We start from the raw sequence: 15,969 nt of genomic DNA on the forward strand, positions 1-15,969 counted from the left end.
ACTATCTTGAGACTGGGGGTTAGTATCATGTTATAAATGTGAAATCTAAATATATTGGAAAACACACTTGATTATAAATTCTTGTTGGAAAACTGAATGGTGTTATTTTCAGTTAAACATCCTAAAAACTTAAGGACAACTCATTGCCTAGCGATATTATATGGGTGTGATTTTCTAAATTCTTTCAGACAATAACTAGGAAATTCCACTCATTGCCTATTGTCTCTATTACAAAGTTTATAAAGTCTTTACTTTCCTTTTTTGGTGTGTATTCCAAAAAGCTTTATTTGCAAAAACAATTGGCCGGTCAAGAGCTTTAGTTTTCAGATACCTGTACTAAATGCTTGCTCTCTTCCAGGCATTGTGCTCTATGCTTTATTTTATTTGTTCTTTATTGTAAGTATATGAAATAGGAATAAATAACCCTATTTTACATAATGTTAAAAGAAATATAAATCAGTTTAATAACTTATCCAGTTTACTTTCTTTCTGATTGTAAAAATGCTTATTCTCCCAATTCAGAAAAATATAAAAAAGTACAAAAAGTGAAAATAAAATACCCTACAACCCTGCTAGAGATAACTATTAACATTTTACTATATATGTTCCCTTTTCTACACATTAATTAAAAATGTAATTTTACTAATAGTACTATTTAACTTACTTTTTTACTTTTTTTTAACTTAGCAGTAGGTCATGAAGCTCTTTACTTATCTGGAAATATATTTAATGGCTGCACAAGATTCATTGTATAGAAATACAGTGACTTGGGGCTTCCCTGGTGGCACAGTGGTTAAGAGTCCGCCTGCCAGTGCAGGGGACACGGGTTTGATCCGTGTCCGGGAAGATCCCACATGCTGCGGAGCAACTAAGCCCATGAGCCACAACTACTGAGCCTGCGCTCTAGAGCCCGCAAGCCACAACTACTGAGCCCACGTGCCACAACTACTGAAGCCAGCACGCTCTAGGGCCCGCATGCTGCAACTAGTGAGCCTGCGTGCTGCAACTACTGAAGCCCGCACGCCTAGAGCCCGTGCTCCGTAACAAGAGAAGCCATGGTAATGAGAAGCCCGCGCACTGCAATGAAGAGTAGCCCCCGCTCGCCACAACTAGAGAAACCCCGCATGCAGCAATGAAGACCCAACACAGCCAAAAATAAATAAATAAATAAATAAAATAGTAGACATTTCTAAAACTTTTTAAACCTGTATCCCTTTGAGTAACACCAACTCAGATTGGCCTAAACTGTAAGAAAATGTGTTATCTCTCCGAAGTGAAAATCCATGGAAAGGACTCCCTTTTGACACTAGAGGCAGCCGCTGGTCAGTGCCATCCAGGACCAGGTTCCTTCTGTCTCTCCTCTCTGCTGTCCTCAGCTCTGGCTGATCCCCGCTGTGGTCACAAATTGACCTCCGCAGGCAATCTGGGATACAAGCTTCCTTGTTCAAGTCAGCAGAAATGGAGAGAAGCTCTTGTTCATCCATGCCTTACCTTTTCTGCCCTGCCTTCATTATCCCACCTCTGTGTCTGCTCCCCGACCATGACAGTTGCCAGGGGACTGATGGGCTCAGTCCACTGTTTCCCAAACTTCCGTTAAGGCAAGAATTACCTACAGCTCTTGCTAAAAATAGAGCTCCTGGCCCCTCTGCTGGAGATTGTAATTCAGTGGGTCTCGGAATGGGCCTGGGAATTTGAATTTTTAACAAGTGCCTGGAGCGATTGTTGTCGTTAGGGAGGTTTGGGATTCACTGTAGTGGGATGGATGTTGGTGAGTTAAACACTGTCCGCCACAGAGCTGAGAGCTTTGTTGGCTCTGGTTTCCCAACTAGTACACAGAACTTGGCTAGCATTTATTTATTTATTTTTAAACTGAATGTATTTTTACATAAGTTAAATGTGTTGGCTCGTCACATTTTGCCATTTATGCCATTTATAGATCACTTTTCTCAAACACGATTTAATGAGGACTAGGGGCAAAAATCACTTTGTAACAATATTTCTAAATAAAAGAGTCGTTTATATGGGAAAAGTCCCCATAAGTCAGAACATTTACAAGTGAAGACCTCAACTTGAGTGATTTGAATGATGTCAAATCTGAACGTAGGTCAGATCTCACATCATCAACAGTGGGACTACTGTCAAGAAACTCTACTAACTGATGACTGGAGTTGGCAGTAGTGAAATTCCTTTTGTAACTTAACTAAGTAAGAGTTGGAATTTCCTATAGTTTTTTTTTTTTTTCCCCAGAAAAAGGTATTATCATAAGGGTGTTACCTGCCTTTAGAAAAAAATTCAAACGGTCTGGTCAGAGACCTCAAAAGAAAGTTTCTACTTTTGAATACATAGAGCTTCCTTAAAAATGTGTATGTAAATGATGATCTTGATTTCTGTATTAAGGACCTGAAATGACCACTGCTTTCCCTTCAATAATCACCAGGGCCGCAGCTTTGGAGCAGTTCAAGTCTCTGGGTGCTGAGCCCTTAGAGGTGGACTTGAAGGAATCTGGTGAGGGCCAAGGAGGATATGCAAAGGAGATGTCCAAAGAGTTCATTGAGGCTGAAATGAAGCTATTTGCTCAGCAGTGCAAAGAGGTGGATATCCTTATCAGCACAGCACTTATTCCAGGTGTGTCATTACATCAGTGGTTATCGATAAAGCACTTTTACTAATGATACTTTAAAATGAGGGTGAATAATTGTTTAACGTTTGCATTTCTTTAAGTAAAGATTGATTTACTTTCTAGAGAATGAGAAAGCACATGAAAGGCAGAAAAGACAAAATCACTGTGGCCCCTGGACAAACACGGTCATTAATAATTTGTATATTTTCTTCCAGTCTTCTGTGTATTTTTATCTATGTTCATAGATCATATTCTGTGTACAGTATTATATTTGTAAGCAGTTTGCTTTGTTTACACCCTTGATAATTGTTTTTTAATTTACTTCTGTTCTCTTTGTTAAGATACTACATTTCTATTGTAGGAAATCCAAACAGCACTGAAAAATATGAAAGAAAAAGTACAGATTGGAAGTTCTACCAGAGTGACCATTATTAATATATATTTTAAAAAATTTATTTATTATTTTTTAAATTTTATTTATTTATCTTTGGCTGTGTTGGGTCTTCCTTGCTGCGCGTCGGCTTTCTCTAGCTGCCGCAAGCTGGGGTTACTCTTCGTTGTGGTACGCAGGCTTCTCATTGTGGTGGCTTCTCTTATTGCGGAATACGGGCTCTAGGCGCGCAGGCTTCAGTAGTTATGACTTGTGGGCTCCAGAGCACAGGCTTAGTAGTTGTGTTGCACAGGCTTAGTTGCTCTGCAGCATGTGGGATCTTCCCGGACCAGGGCCCGAACCCGTGTCCCCTGCATTGGCAGGCAGATTCTTAACCACTGCACCACCAGGGAAGTCCCATTATTAATATTTTGATGATCATTTTTTTTTTTTTTTTGGTATGCGGGCCTCTCACCGCTGTGGCCTCTCCCGTTGCGGAGCACAGGCTCCGGATGCGCAGGCCCAGCGACCATGGCCCACGGGCCCAGCCGCTCCGCGGCATGCGGGATCCCCCCGGACGGGGGCACGAACCCGCGTCCCCCGCATCAGCAGGCGGACCCTCCACCACTGCGCCACCAGGGAAGCCCTGATGATCATTTTTTTATACATGAGAAAGAGAGGGGGACTTTGTGTGTGTGTATATATATTTATGGAATTTCCCGTATATATTTTTTACTAAAGGTTATGGTGCTTTGTTACTTTGTAATTACTTCTTTTGACTTGTTTGGTCTTTGCAATCAAATCATGAGCTCTTTGATGGCAGGAATTACTTTTTAGTCCTTTACAACATCCTCTTCTAAAGAATAGATGCTTGATGTCAAACCAGCCAGCATTTATTAATCAGTAATAAACAGTAAACAGTAGCTTGATCTAGCAAGATTTGGGAGTGAAGAAACTCTCTACCTTTTATATTCCTATCTCCTCTCCTGTCCTTTGCTCCTGTTAGTGAATAATGAATACCATGCTGACTCTAATTTTTTTCCCTTTCTAAAAGAAAGTGGGCCAGATAATGAGAACTTACAGGGTTCGCGTTACTTGTGTTCGATCCTCCTAAAGGAGCCTTGCTTTCTCTAGGGGACCGTGGAAAATTAGGAGAAGCTGCTTTGTCATGAGGTTCTGGGAAAGGAGAAGTCCTCCTCTGGCACCCCCTTCCCCCAATCTGGCTAATATACACCCAGGGGCAGGAAGCTGATTGGCAGCATATCTGTGAGCTTGTGGGGGAAAACGTGCCTTTCAGGCTCTTCTTTTTGTCCTCTGTTTACCCATGTGATACCCAGTGGGTGAGCTCTTCTCTCCAGACATCCCCATCCCACCGGAGCTGGCTAGATGAAGCAGACAGCGGGAGAGTGACGTGGGCTCAGCCCCTGGAAGAATCTGTGTGTGTGTGTGGAAATGAGGCTGGGGTTGGTTACTGGAGGTGGTTGCAGATCAGACAAGGCAGGGGCCACAGGTGGTGTTTGAAATCTGCCAGCGACAGTAGGACTCATGGACAGGTGGTGGCAGGAGAGCACTTCAGGATTCATCCTTTCCTTTTGTGGCGGTGGCTTCTGGCTCAGCTGTTGCAGGTGGCTTTGAAGGAAGGATGGGGTGGCTTTTGCTGTAGCCACCATTAGACCGTTGAAAGGTAGTTGATGAGCTGGGAACTGACTGGATGTAACAAGTGGCCAGTAGAGGGTGCTAAAGCATTTACTGACTAATCTGATTCATCTACCATCCTCTCCTCCTTTAAATGCATTGTATGATTGTATGGAATTTTGTAATATTTCTTGTACAGAGTTTCATTTGTTTTGAGAATTTGGAAGGACAGAGAAAAATACTTAAATGTTGCAACATCAAGGGTTGGTAACCACAGGCTGTCTATACACGTCTTGGTAGCTTTCAACAGAGGCAGGGCAACTTGTCCTTAAGAGGAAGATGCCAAGACTGTGGAGTTTTCCATCGTCATTTATCAATCTTGACTATTTAGAGTGTGTTTGAGCACATTTAGTGAGTGACTGGGCCAAATTTAACAGATGCCCTGGTAGGAAGATTTATGGCCCAGAATTATCTTCTGGTTTGGTCTGCTATTTCTCCCAAAGTATGTTGCAAGATTGGAAAGCCCTGTGCTTCCCTCTGTGGCAGTCCCTGAGTTGAAAAGGATTGGGAAGCTGAGGCTGTCCCGTCTCTGGTGAAACAGCACCCGATAGATAGAGTTACAGCTATAACCAGCACTTTCCACCATGGGCATTTCTGTTCTTCCTTATTTCCACTTTCTCTATACTTTCTTATGCCTCAGTATTAGTTAGGATGGTCTAGCTGCTAAAACAAATTCACCCCAAAGCTCAGACATTATAGAAAGTCACTTCTTGCTCAGTTAACAGTAATAGGTGGTTGACACATTGGAGGGCAGCTCTCCTTCAGGTGGTCCTCTGGGGATTCAGGTACAGCAATGTTGTCATCATCGTTATGAGGCCGTGAAGGTCGCTCAGGGCACTGTCTCTGTTCCAGCCAGCTAGAAGTAAAGGGCCAAGGAGGAGTGTGCATGGGATGCCCAGAAGTGGCGTACGCCACCCCTGCTTACATTTCTTCTGCTAAAGACCTAGTCACATGGCCAAACCTAACTACGAAGGAGGCTGGGAATGGTTGTCTAACTGTGCCCCCAGGAATAAGAGAACATTGTATTAGTTTGCTAAGGGTACCGTAACAAGATCTCACAGACTGGGGAGCTTAAACGACAGAAATTTATTTTCTCACAGTCTGGAGCCTAGAAGTCCAAGATCAAGGTTTCTTTTGAGGCTCCTCTCCTGGGCTTGTAGAGGGCCTCTTCTTGCTGTGTCCTCACATGGTCTTGGTGTCTTTTTTGTGTCCACATTTTCTCTTGTTTTTAAGGATACCAGTCAGATTGGATTAGGGCCCACCCTGATGGCCTCATTTAATGTAATCATCTCTTTAAAGACTCTGTCTCTAAATATAGTCGTCTTCTGAGTTACCGGGGGTTAGGGTTTCAACATGTGAATTTTTCTGGGGACACAATTCAGCCCATAACAAATGTGGATTTTGGTGAGGAACTAAAAGCTTCTTTCCTCTTCCCCAGTTTTTAATTTTATCTGCTTATGTTTAATCCATTCATTGGCAATCAGATCATGGATTTAGAACCAGATAGAGTAGATTCAAATTCCAGTTCCACTGCTTAACAGCTGTGGCTCTCTGAACCTCAGATTCCTCATTTCTGAAAAGGAAGTAAACCTTTTTATCTTGCAGAGTTGTTTTGAGAACTACATGAAGAAAAAAGCCCAGTGTAGGGCCTGGCACGTAGAGCATTAGCATAATCACCTTTCTTCCATTGGTGATGCTTGGTCTTGCAAATGGTATCCAGACTGGAAAGCTTACTGACTGTTGCAATAGAAAGTCCAGACATTCTTGAGCATTATGTGGCATGTCAAAGATGTTCTCTGAAATCATCAGGCTTATGGACATACTCATGAAGTTACAAAAGCATTGCCATTAGATGGCAATCTAGCATGGATTTCACTGTGGAAAACCATGGCTTAACTTGCTTTTTATCTGACTTTTCTGAAGGTACCCATTTCATTAAGGCTTTTCCGTCAATCTCATTCTGACCTAAGTTTTTTTTTTTTTTTTAAATTTTATTTATTTTTGGCTGCGTTGGGTGTTCCTTGCTGCGCGTGGGCTTTCTCTAGTTGCGGTGAGCGGGGGCTACGCTTCGCTGCGGTGCACGTGTTCTCATTGAGGTGGCTTCTCTTGTTGCAGAGCACAGGCTCTAGGCGTGTGGGCTTCAGTAGTTGTGGCACACGGGCTCAGTAGTTGTGATTCGCGGGCTCTAGAGTGCAGGCTCAGTCATTGTGGCGCACGGGCTTAGTTGCTTCTTGGCATGTGGGATCTTCCTGGACCAGGGATCGAACCCATGTCTTCCGCATTGGCAGGTGGATTCTTAACCACTGCACCACCAGGGAAGTCCCCTGACCTAAGTTTTCTGACATGGAAAATGAAATAAACAGCATTATTTCTCTTTTAAAAAATAACCTCCTAATTATTTTATAAACAAATGTATAATAAATATTCATTAATTTTTTAGGGATTGGTAGCTAATGTACATCTAGACATGTATTGGAGGGAAAACAAAGAATGTTATAATTTATATAAGAATATTATTTAATGTATTATATATTTATATATATATAATATATAATATATATGTTTCCTTTTTATGTTACCATTTAGGTTTGGTAAGTTGTTTTCCTTTTTTTGAGAATTCCCATAGCTTATGAAGCCATGGTAAAGCCTTGACTGATTTTGATTTTTATCTATACAGAATTTTGCAGCTATGGCAGGTAAATTATTGAGGTAATCCTCAAAAAATTTTTATAAATGTGTTCTTTAATTATTAGGTAACGGCTTGTTTTTAGGCTTCTTCTTTAAATAGATCTTTAAGGATTTCTCTTATCTGCTAAAACATGCTGTTGACTAATCATATTTCCTACATATTACATTTAGAAATATCTCAAGGCATCCAATTTGTAACAGTCAAGTTTTTGCCACCTGGCTTTCTCTCTGGTTCCTTATACAAATAATTAATTAGGCAGAGAAAATTTTTATCTAGTTCCAGGAATAGAACTCACATATAAAGCTTGACTGGTTAAGCTTGGGTCAGAATCCCTTTATGTTCATGAACAGAGCTATCTGTAGCCTCTCTAGTGATAACAGAGATAGAGGGATTGTATCCGTGTGTTGCTCTGTGCACCTCGGGGCTGGCAGAATCAGAGACTTATTAGATCAGTGGGTCAAATGTTCAGCAGTTTTTTGCCACATCCAATCTATTACATAACCAATTATCTCTTTTTTTTCATCTGTGTACATATATGTATAAAAAGCCTTTTGTCCTTATCTGTAACATTTTTATAGTTTAAGACTCAATATTTTGGACTTCCCTGGTGGTGCAATTGCTAAGAATCCTCCTGCCAATGCAGGGGACACAGGTTCGAGCCCTGGTCCGGGAAGATCCCACATGCCGTGGAGCAACTAAGCCCGTGTGCTACAACTACTGAGCCTGCGCTCTAGAGCCCATGAGCCACAACTACTGAGCCCACATGACACAACTACTGAAGCCCGCGTGCCTAGAGCGCGTGCTCCATAACAAGAGAAGCCACCGCAATGAGAAGCCCGCGCATCGCAACGGAGAGTAGCCTCTGCTCACCGCAACTAGAGAAAGCCCGCGTGCAGCAAACAAGACCCAACGCAACCATAAATAAAGAAAGAAAGAAAGAAAGAAAAAAAGAAGTAGACTATCATAAAGAATAGGAATGTGTTAAAAAAAAAAAGACTCAATATTTTAACCCCATCTATGATTTTGTTATTCCAGAAGAGCCTTTGGTGTGTATCAGTTAGGGTGCCTTTGGCTGCCAGAAGCAGAAATTCCAACACAGTCTGCCTTAAACAAGAAAGGAGATTTGCTGGGTTGCGTAGGTGAAGGAAGCCAGTTATAGCTGGGTAGGTGTGCGTCGGGGCCCTGCTGTACCGCTTTGTCCTCTTTTAGCTCCACCCTCCCTGAGTTGGTTTCATGGTCAGGAGCAGAGGCAGGCCTCCACTGTGCGCAGCACACATCCGGAGGGCAAGGCAAGCCGTTCTCATGGCTCCCTCTTGAAGAGCAAGGGAACTACTTTTTCACAATCCCTTAGCACACTTTCCCTCATTCTTATTGGCCTTGACTGGGTTACATCCCCACTTCTGAACCAATCCATGTAGGCAGGGCAATGAGATGCCCCTCAGCTTACACCTGGATTTCTGAACTGGTCTTCAGTAGGTGCTGAGATTACCCTTAAGCCAGCGAGGCCTGCCTCTGGAGTAGTTTCAGGTCATTTCTCCTGAAGCTCATGGACTGTGTGGAGAAAATGGAAATCAAAGTAGTGACAAGAGGATGCTGGATAAACACTAGCGCTCAGTATAAAATTATATGCTTAGAATGACATTTCTTACTGTATAAATACTAAAGGTCAGAACATTTTTACATGCTCTGTTTTGCATGTAGTCAATATATAGTATTGTGTTACATTAAAAATTATCCTTTATTTATAGTACTTGTTCATGAGAAATCTATTTTCATTTGGAGACATATACTCTATAATTTATATTATTAATCTCTTTATTACTATACTGTTAAATATACCATGTTCTTGTTAAAGCAGAAAGTTTTTCTTTTTCTTTGTTTTTATAAATTCATTTATTTATTTTTGGCTGCGTTGGGTCTTCGTTGCTGCTTGCGGGCTTTCTCTAGTTGCGGCGAGCGGGGGCTGCTCTGCGTTGCAGTGCGCAGGCTTCTCATTGCGGTGGCTTCTCTTGCTGTGGAGCACGGGCTCTAAGTGTACAAGCTTCAGTAGTTGTGGCTCGCGGGCTCTAGAGCACAGGCTCAGTAGTTGTAGTGCATAGGCTTGGTTGCTCCGCGGCACGTGGGATCTTCCCGGACCAGGGCTCGAACCCGTGTTCCCTGAATTGGCAAGCAGATTCTTAGCAACTGCACCACCAGGGAAGCCCAGAAAGTTTTTCTTGAGCCTGCTTAATTTGACGGCTTACAGGCCAGGAAGTTAGGAATTTCCCCATCTGATTAAATGCCATTGAATAATTCCAGTAAATAATGCTAAATGCTCTTGGGAATTATTATAAAATTTTGTGGTAAGCCTTTTTCATCTTGGTGTCTTGTTGTTCTTAATATTTTTAGTGGTTTCCTATTAATTTTTCCTTCTTTCTTTCTTTTTTTTTTTTTGTGATTAAAGTTGTTTGTGAGGGCTTGATTCTTTTTCCAGTAAGATAGAATCTGAGAATTTATTGATTTCAGATGATCACGTTAGGCCTGATTTATTCAGAGAGGTATAATATATTGCAAAACTTTCCAGTAAATCTTTAGCTGTTGAGATTTAGTTTAAGCCAAATCTCTCTTTTTTTAATTTACTGTTGTAGAGAGGCCAGTGGTATATTCTTTTGCTGCATAGTGAAAAGTTGTTAAAGCTATTTTTAGAAAGAAGTAATTTTTTTCTAGAAATCTTTGAATTTACTACTTTAAAAACTGCATCTTAGTATTCGTTTAATGGGAAAACCCATGAGTATGAAAAGATCCTATGAATTCAGTCACATTTCAGAATAACTTTGTGTGAATCACAGCCATACATACATACGTCTAGAAACAGTGCACATGTGTGAGGCGTTTTTTTCTGTCTATTGGCAGTTCTGGGTGCACACAGAGATTCAAGGATGCCTTACACTAATCTGTGGCACCTCTACCCACCCTAAATAATGGCCATCCAATTGGGAAACTATAATTAAAACTTTTAGACGAGTGCTATAAGTATCTTAGCTATTCTCCTAATAAATCTTTGAATGCAACTAATCTTTGAATGCAACCTCTTTCAATCCTAAACTATTAGACCTTAGAGCTGTAAGTAAAGCTTTCCTTCCCCATCTAGCCTGCACGTGGTAGGCACTAAGTTATTGCTTGAGTCAATGAATGGATGAATCCTTGAATGATGACTGTGAGTGCATGTTGTCCTACCATTGTCTTGGCAAAAGTATGGAAATAAACTCCCAACTGGGAGGGAACTGAGTAATCTTACCGGGAATTTAATGTCCATGAACCATAAGGAACCAAGAAATATTTCATGAAGTTGAACATCTTTCACCCACAGTTTGTATTGTGCCAGGAAAAATATTAAAAAAATTTTTTTCTCCTTGTTAATTTTTTCAATCTGTGATTTTTGGGGGAGGGTGATTTGAAGAGATGTAACAGTCTTGGTCTTTTTGTGTATCTCATCTTTTGCAGATAAATGATAAAATTAACAGAAATGAGCAGTCAAAAGGGGAAAGCCCAATTGTGCCTCTAAAAAAATACCTCTTATCTGCCTTCTTTTATTAACTCTTCTGCCTTCTACAGTCCTGTCTTGAAACACCTGATATGCTCATTGGATCTTTTATCCTTGTGTCTAGGATCTGCACAGGGCTGTCACTGGGGTAATTATGGGACATCTCTATATGGGACATCTCTAATTAAACATTGGATATATTCTTTTCTATGTTACATATTATAAAAAAATCTGTGCACATCTTCCTGTCTATTATCCATCCTTAGTTATGTTTCTGTCTGCCTGTATAAGTGTTTGGATTCACTCTTTGAAAGGCTGTCCTAACTGTATAGCTTCCTTTGCTGTAGCAGGGAGGGCAGAGGATTTTGAGTGCAGTGTTTTCAATTGGTAAGTTAACAGACTGGTTAAGGGCATTTCTAAGTTATTTTAATTCTTCTAGTGCAACTCTTTAATCTCTGTCCTCAGCTTAAACGGGGAAACTTTAAAACTTTATGCTTTATCTGTTTATAAAAATAGTATGACTTGTTGGAAATGCAGAAAGTACAAAGTAGAAAATAAAGATCATTTGTGATCCTTCTACTCACTGAAAAATACTCTTAACATTTTACCATTTTCTTTCAGCCTTTTTTCCATGCATTTTTATCATGTTAGATGAAGATAAAATATCTTTCTTACTTTCTCCACTTAATATTATTATATCATAAGTTTTCTCCCTTAACATAATAAGTCAATAAGAACTCTTTGCAAATATATTTTAATGGTTTGTGGAATTTTCTTGTTTGAATGTGCTGTATTTAATGTAACTGTTCTCCCAAAGTTAGCCTTTTCATTTATTTCCAGTTTTTGTCAATTAAAAATAATGTTCTAACATTTTTTTTCTGCTTATTCTTGTATCTGTACTTTCATTGATTTCCCCAGGATTAATCAAACCTTAGAAGTAGAATTACTGGATGAATGAATATCAATATTTTTGGCCTGTTGATACACCCTTGATCTACTATGCTTTGTTGAAAGATTATACAGTTCGTAATCTCATTAGTAGATTTTCCAGCTAATTGTTTCATTTCAGAAGTATTTGCATTTTGTTGACTCTTTCAGTTTGAGGGCAAAAATGTATCTCACTCTTTGTACTCACATTTCTTTTAGTCTTACTGAGGGTGAACTTTCTTCATTTGGTTGTTACCATTCTCTTTGAATTGGCCATTTGTATTTGCTGTTTATTTATCAATTAGGATCTTAGTGTTTTGGTTTTATTTAAATTTCTGTGAGATTTTTATTGTATTAATTTTTTGTCATGTTTATTTTTTTTGAGGATAGTAATACATACCTTTTTCATATTTAAGCCTTTTGACATTTTCCTTTGTAATTTTTCCCATTGCTGTAAATTTAGGAAGTACTTTTCAATCCAAAGACAGGAGAGATATTCACCAAGTGTTTCCTTTTTTTCTTTTCTTTATGGGTTGATTTTTTTCTTTTCTTTTTTTTCTTTTCTTTTCTTTTTTTTTGCGGTACGCGGGCCTCTCACCGCTGTGGCCTCTCCCGTTGCGGAGCACAGGCTCCGGACGCGCAGGCTCAGCGGCCATAGCTCACGGGCCCAGCTGCTCCGCGGCATGTGGGATCCTCCCGGACCGGGGCACGAACCCGTGTCCCCTGCATCGGCAGGCGGACTCTCAACCACTGCGCCACCACGGAAGCCCTTCTTTTATAATTAATTCTGACCTATAGAGTTCAGAGTTCAGTTTGAAGTAAGATATTAGGTTTGGGGAGTTTTTTCCCCCAAAACCTAGCTAATCATCTTATTCCTTTTGTTCCTTCCATTTTGTGATGCCGCACTTACCTTACATTACATTTTTATCATAGTAGGCCGTCAGGGTAGGATAGTACTTTGAAATTTCCTTCTCAGTCTTTCCCTCCCTTGACCTAATCTTTTGAGGATTTGCTCATTTGGAACTTTTTTGTGCTACTCTGCTCCTCTTTTGGCTCCCTTTCTTCCCTTCTTCTGTTTTTAATTTGCATTTCTGCACTTTTCAGAATTTTCAAAAAGTTAATCCACATGTGAGTTCTTAAAGGCAGCTGCACTGTTATATTCATCATTGTATTCCCTGTAGCCCTTATTGAATTTTTGAAAGTATAACATGAAAACAAGCTCTTCTAGAACACTTGGGAGATAAGAAAAAGCACAAAGAAGGAAATAAATTATTCTTAGTCTTACTACTCAAAGACGTCCTGATATTGTTAAACATTATACTCTATAGAATTTGCTAGGAACTATATAGTATATGTAATATTTTGTGTGTGTGTGTGTATGTATCTATACACACACACACACACACACACACATTCTTGAAACATTCATACATATGTATATGTAAATTTTTTTTTACTGAATGGGAACATCCTATACATACTGTTCCGTTGTGTGCTTTTACTTGTAATAATTCCATGTCTTTTAAACATTCATCTGTAATTTAAGTCTATTCTTTTAACTTACCTTCCAGTTATTTGTCTATGTACTAAGTAAAATACTGTTACGTGAAAGAAAATGCTATCCTTTCAAAAGCGGTTGAATTTCCGAGTGATAATATGGACGGAACACCTGTTACCTCTGTTATGACACACATGTGTGTGTGTGTGTGTGTGTGTGTGTTGTGTCAGCCACTGCAAAATTGTTTTGTGAAGGTTGAATAAGTAAAATCAAAGAAGACAAATAGGTGGTAGGTACATCAGATGTTTTCTAGGGAGCCTAAATGGTTTTGGCTACTTGACGTCTTATAAAGTGGGCAGCATTACAGATGCAGGGTCTGATCTGTAGCTATAGATATCTCAGAAGGAAGAAGGAATCCAGAATGTCTAGGGCGGGAGAAATTAGTTAGATGCCAAATCCAATTTGTGAGGTCGATGGTCGTAAAGTTGGTGTGGTTAGAATTCAAAGGGGTTGCGCCTGGATCCAACTTGGTTCTAGCCAGAAGAGTAGCTTAAGGCACGTCGACCTAAGACTGGAGGGTCCAAGTAAGGTGGGAGGAAAGGCTGTGGCAAACGAGAGTCTGGTTAATAACGAAGGGGCTCTGGACAAGGGCTGGGGGTGGGTGGTGACGACAGTAAATACCTGCAAAGTACAGGTTAGCCGTTTAAAGTCGCCACTTTATGTAGATGCAGCCACGTCATCCAGAGCTTTACATCACTGCAGTGCTGGTCAGCATGACCTTTAGTTTGGGACGAGTCCTCAGATGCTGTTGTTTGCATCCCCAAATTCTCATGCTCGAGTAATGTTTAAGTATTCAAGATACCTTTAGTGGACTACAGTGGGGGAGGGTAGAGGAAAGGAATACGTAATTCCAGAGAATTTTGAGAAGTGGCGAAACTACCAGGACCAAAGGGTGTGTTGTCTTTGGGAAAAGATCTCCTCATTCTTGCTCTTTTTCATGGAGACTCAGAAGAGAGAACCAGAGCTTCTCTAACAAACCATTGTGGCTGGAGCAGAAGGTCCAGTGGGGCAGTAGTGAGGAGAAATGCTAAGAGGAGTGCTTCAGCCCGGGGAGAAAGGCCTTGGGTAATAGGAGGCTTAGGAGTTGGGCTTGATCTTGGAAGTATAAGGTTCGCATTGAGAAAGGAGGTACACCCACACGTATCTTTACAACTTTGTCTTTCACACGTACTACAAAAAAAAGGTTATTTTTCTTTTTTGAATCGCATATATTCCAGTCAAGTAGATTGAAAAGCAGATTTTTATCATGCAAATTTTACTTTGAGTTGATTTCCATTTATAAAACTGACAGTGCTTTTACTAAAATTCTGTAGACACAGAGTTGAAAACTTTCGAAAGAAGGAAAAAAAAGATCATTAGGCTATTAATTCTCTGCTTTCCTGTGGCCAGTCTCGCAAGTTTATTTCCTTTCTCTTTTGGCTTAGATATTTACACTGTTTTATGAAACTTGAACGAGGTATTATACCCACAGTGTGGACCCCTGTTGAACATATTAATTTATGTTAGCTTGAAAAATCCTTATGTTTGGTGCTTTATCCTCTATGAAAGAATGAGTAAACGATTTATTATAAGATGTGAAATATCTCATGAGGGGCAGGCTCCATGAGAACAGGGATCTTTTCTGTTTATCTACCAGTACACTCCCAGCACCAGGCATGGAGCTCGACTCACCAGAGGTGCAGAATACATAGTTGTTGAGTGGGAATAAAAACGTATGAGTGGTTCCTAAGATTGTTTGGAGTTGTGGTATCCTACTGTTTCCATTTCATGGTACTTCCCTGTCTCTCCTCGAAGTTATCCTGTGTTAAATTAAGGTAGATTAATATAGCATGTGGGAAAATCTGGTGCCATTGGTTAAGATGATTGGAAATACTCTATTTTGTCATTCATAGATTACTGTTGAATGTTCCCTTGACATTCGTGATCTTTATGAATCGTCCAATTTGGGTGCACATAGTTTCCTTACTAGCTTATTTATTATGCATTTTTAAAGAAACAGGCAAAATGTTGATCTCTTCATGAGTGGTACAGGCTGTAAACCAGTTGGGAAGAGCAGTGCTAGCTGAAATTTCCATGCTTTGCAAATGACAAGGCTTGCTCTCTGGCTAAGCGGCTCCCTCCCACCCACTGGCTTTGCAGCTCACACTCATCCTATTTCTTCCTTAGGAGACTGACCAGTCTCACCTGTGTTATGAACTTTAGGGGGTCTCTTTGAAAGAGTTATATATTCAGATGTTAAATTCCTGGGTACCCAGAGACTACTGTAATAATTAGAATATAAAGTTTTAAGAAATTACCATGTAATTTGTACTCTTTTCTTTGGTTTTATTAGGTAAAAAAGCTCCCGTTTTGTTTAGTAAAGAAATGATCGAGTCCATGAAGGAAGGTTCAGTTGTTGTGGATTTAGCTGCTGAGGCTGGCGGAAACTTTGAAACCACCAAGCCAGGAGAACTTTATGTTCATAAGGTACAGCACAAAGCTTCCTCTATCTATGAACCTGTTCCTATATCTTTATTGATTTGTGAGAGGGTGTTTATTGCTTTAAATATTTAGAGAAACTGAGGCCTGAAATTTTCTAAACTTAAAA

General features: G+C 40.1%; 1 protein-coding gene across 5 annotated transcripts in view; it reads left to right on the forward strand.

The window, feature by feature from the left end:
* NNT (nicotinamide nucleotide transhydrogenase) overlaps positions 1 to 15,969 on the forward strand; it is an 89,143-nt gene that overhangs the window by 25,981 nt on the left and 47,193 nt on the right. For all 5 annotated transcript variants that reach the window (XM_082652273.1, XM_082652271.1, XM_082652275.1 and 2 more), the window contains exons 7-8: positions 2,438 to 2,625; positions 15,715 to 15,848. In XM_082652273.1, coding sequence (XP_082508399.1) covers positions 2,438 to 2,625; positions 15,715 to 15,848 — 322 coding nt within the window. The remainder of the gene's footprint in view (positions 1 to 2,437; positions 2,626 to 15,714; positions 15,849 to 15,969) is intronic.

Source organism: Grampus griseus (genome assembly GCF_964374135.1).
Source record: "Grampus griseus genome assembly, chromosome: 3".
Taxonomy (NCBI): Eukaryota; Metazoa; Chordata; class Mammalia; order Artiodactyla; family Delphinidae; genus Grampus; species Grampus griseus.